Genomic DNA, 3,220 nt, shown 5'->3' on the forward strand with positions numbered 1-3,220 from the left:
AACGCGGGAGAGGTGAGAAGTCAATTTTATCCTGGGGAGCCAATACTCGGAGGGTATTCCAATATGAGGGCTTACTTCCAAAGGGTTCATCTGTACAAACTGTGAGTTACTCAAACAAAAAGGCACCCCACATAAGCCAAGCCGCTAAGCGTAGCACGCTTGTTTAGAATTTCAATTTCAAAGTTTGAAATTGATTTAATCACTTACACTAACAACAATCTTTTGCTACTAAAAAAATCAAGTACGCTCAATTAGGCCTAGAAGCTGTAACGAGACTTGATGTTCTCTAAAATGATACGAAGCAACCAGCCATCGGCGTCAGTCAGCACTTCATCCTCGTCCATCACGCAGGTAGGAAAACCTGAAGGCTTGTTCTCCCCCAGGTACATCTCCAGCAAGCCGAAACCACCGACCAATCTCGTGCAGCAAGGTCATTTGGTCCTCCTTATCCAAGATTTCCAGAAAGTGGTTTACTTCGATACGCTGGCCCCAGTCACCGCCAGTACCGAAAGCGTTCTCTCCCGCTGACGTCGACGGCCAAAGGGTTAAGTCGAAAGGTTTATTCTTGCAGCCACTAGTATCGCCGCGACCATGCTTGTAGCACTCATCGGGGCACTTTGGGCTACCCTCGCCATCAAGAATACCTTCGTAGATTGGGCCGAGCGAGTTGTCGCTCCAGTCCATAATGGACTTGTCCTTCACAGCGTAGCCCACAATGTCGACATCAATGTGGTCATATGGCCAGCATTCATAGCCGACGAGCCAGCGGTTCCAGTGGTTGATCTGTTTCTCAAGTACAGACTGGAATTTGGATGCTGTGACCTTAGTAAGTGGGTTTTCGTTGTCCCAGCGCACGCAGTAGCTGAGCTTGCCCTTGCTTGCCGCGAGCTGATCGAAGATGAGATTCTTGAAATCTGGTATGTTCTTAGACATGGTGTTCTCCCAGACCCAGTTCACTTGGTCTCGGGTGACTCCACCTTTATTTGGGTTTCCAGTGACGCACTTGCCAGTGCCCGACGTGATATCACCGAACGTGGCATGGTCGCCGGAAGTGGAGTTGTTACTGCTGGCCGCCTGGACACCGCAGGCAACTGATGCAGCGAGCACCGCGACAGCGAGTTGCTTGGTGGAAAAAGGGGAGTTGTTCTTGCTTGAGGACATGGCGGAGAAACCGAGAATGACAGCTGAAGACAATCGGTCCGAGGCAAGTATCTTCGTTGAAGGGTGTCGTCGAGCCACTGCAGTAGAGCCGTAGTTTTTTTCAGTCGATGTCTTGTTGTGCAATGGTGCTCGTGCCCATCTGGTTAAGAGGCATGTAAATTCTTGGCGTCGTCTACCGACCACTGTTGTTATCACACTGATGCCGGTATAACTATTAATAGCGTTTGAGGTGTCAGCAGCATACATATGCCTAGGCGGAATGACTTGTGGAGTTAATCAGCACAGCCCCTTCTCCGAGTTTTGCTCGATTTCCAGTGTGGTCTGACAATTAATAACTCTTTATATATCAGGAAGAGAAGGGTATTAAATTTGATGATCAAACGATACGATCCTCTGTTATTCCCAATGATGATCTAAAAAACGATTTGAAATAATATCTCAGAGGTTCTAGCAAATCTCATGTACATGTACACATCGAGCTCAAGGATCTGCTCGTACTGTATTTTGCTCCGCAACAACGTCGAGCAAAATCGCTGCGCTAATGCAACATAACATGGACGAATACGCAGCAGTACTATGATAAGACTATTTTAATAGATTGGTATGTTTCATTAAGCATAAAAACTAACCGAAAAATAACGTTTTTAGTCAGGTATTCTCACCCCTGAACGCTGTCAAAGCAATAGAAATGTTCATTGAAGTTTAAATGAAAGGCACAATGCACTAAAAGCGGGCTGTAAAGGTGCCGGTATCGCGCTGATTGGGCTGCTGAAATCAAATTTCCACGTCGTTGATAGGTTTAAGAGGGGTCAATTCCTTTTCCCGATGCAGTTTACTCCTTACCGAGGAGGTCTACGAGCGTGAAAACCTTCAAGTCCATGAAACCAAATATTGCTTTAAATGATTAGGTTTTAGACCAATAAAAATTTCTTTAACGTTTTAATTTGTTTAATTAAGTAAAACAAAACTGTGATTTCAGAAACCACCTTGAGTTCGCTTCGCTCGCGATTTAAAGAATGTTTGTACTGGAGAGTGCAATCCTCGGCTCGCTGGTGAGCTCGGCGCGGGGCCCCCCTCCCCAAATTCCGAGCTGCTCTGCTTCGCGGGGCACCCCACGCGGGCTAGCTGCGGTTACGCCCCCCCCCCCCCCGCTCGCCTCAGTTGGAAGGCCGCTATCGCATGTTCTACACTTAGCTTATCTCAGTATCAATTAGTACAATTAGAGCACTTTTAAAACTTTTTAGGGACATTTTTTTAGCTCCCGTGCTTCGCCCGACTTGGCTCTGAATTTAAGAAGCGCGAAAGATAAAAACTTTGTTACCAAACTCGTGGGTTTCGGCAGGTTGACCACCGCTCTGAGCTGTTATGCTCTTTAGATGTGGAGACTTTGTCAGAACTTGAGGAGAAACTTCAGATCGGGACATCGTCTCGTCTTTGACTAGAGTCAATTGGAACTTGTGCTGCCTCCGAATTCAGACGCGCAATACATATTGGCATGCTCGTACACTTTGTAATCTCAATTTACTTGCTGTCTGGAGAAGCATAATGCATGTGCCCAGCAGGCGGTAACACCTCGATCTTCTCATAGTCAGGCAAATTTGGCGAATCAGCGGTCGTCGGTCTTCTCAACAGCAATGCCTGCTTCGTCAATGACGCTCCTGTAGATACTACTAGGTGCCTCTCCTCCGCTTGCATCTTCATCTACCGACGAAAGCCAATTTGTGACAAAATTGTGGTAGCCTTCCTTAAAGTGGTCCTTATAGAGTATATCTTCATGAATAGACCCATGTAGAATGTGTTGCACCACCTTATCTGTTAAGAAGTAGACCTCGTACCCTGGCTGGTTTCGCTCAATGATACTCAATGTCGAAGCCGTGGTCCTCGGCCTGCGAGTGTGACAGCAGATTCTTGCTGTCTGGTCCCAGACCAGGTCCCAGGAACATGTGGTGAAGTGCTTTTTCAGAAATAAGAGAACGGGCCTGACGCGGGGTCACTATCCCGAATCAGTGACAATTTCAAGTGATTAGAGAGGATTTGGGTTGGCTGGCACGGATGCAAG

General features: G+C 47.0%; 1 protein-coding gene across 1 annotated transcript; it reads right to left on the reverse strand.

Annotated features, from left to right (window-relative positions):
* Window positions 1–257: 257 nt before the first annotated feature.
* On the reverse strand, window positions 258–933 carry PITG_19088 (uncharacterized protein; the record flags this gene model as incomplete). Its single annotated transcript, XM_002997023.1, has 2 exons — window positions 258–389; window positions 475–933. 2 exons carry the CDS (start codon window positions 931–933, stop codon window positions 258–260), a joined length of 591 nt encoding a protein of 196 aa, XP_002997069.1.
* Between the last annotated feature and the right edge of the window lie 2,287 nt (window positions 934–3,220).

This window comes from Phytophthora infestans, genomic scaffold (genome assembly GCF_000142945.1).
Source record: "Phytophthora infestans T30-4 supercont1.91 genomic scaffold, whole genome shotgun sequence".
Lineage (NCBI taxonomy): Eukaryota > Oomycota > Peronosporomycetes > Peronosporales > Peronosporaceae > Phytophthora > Phytophthora infestans.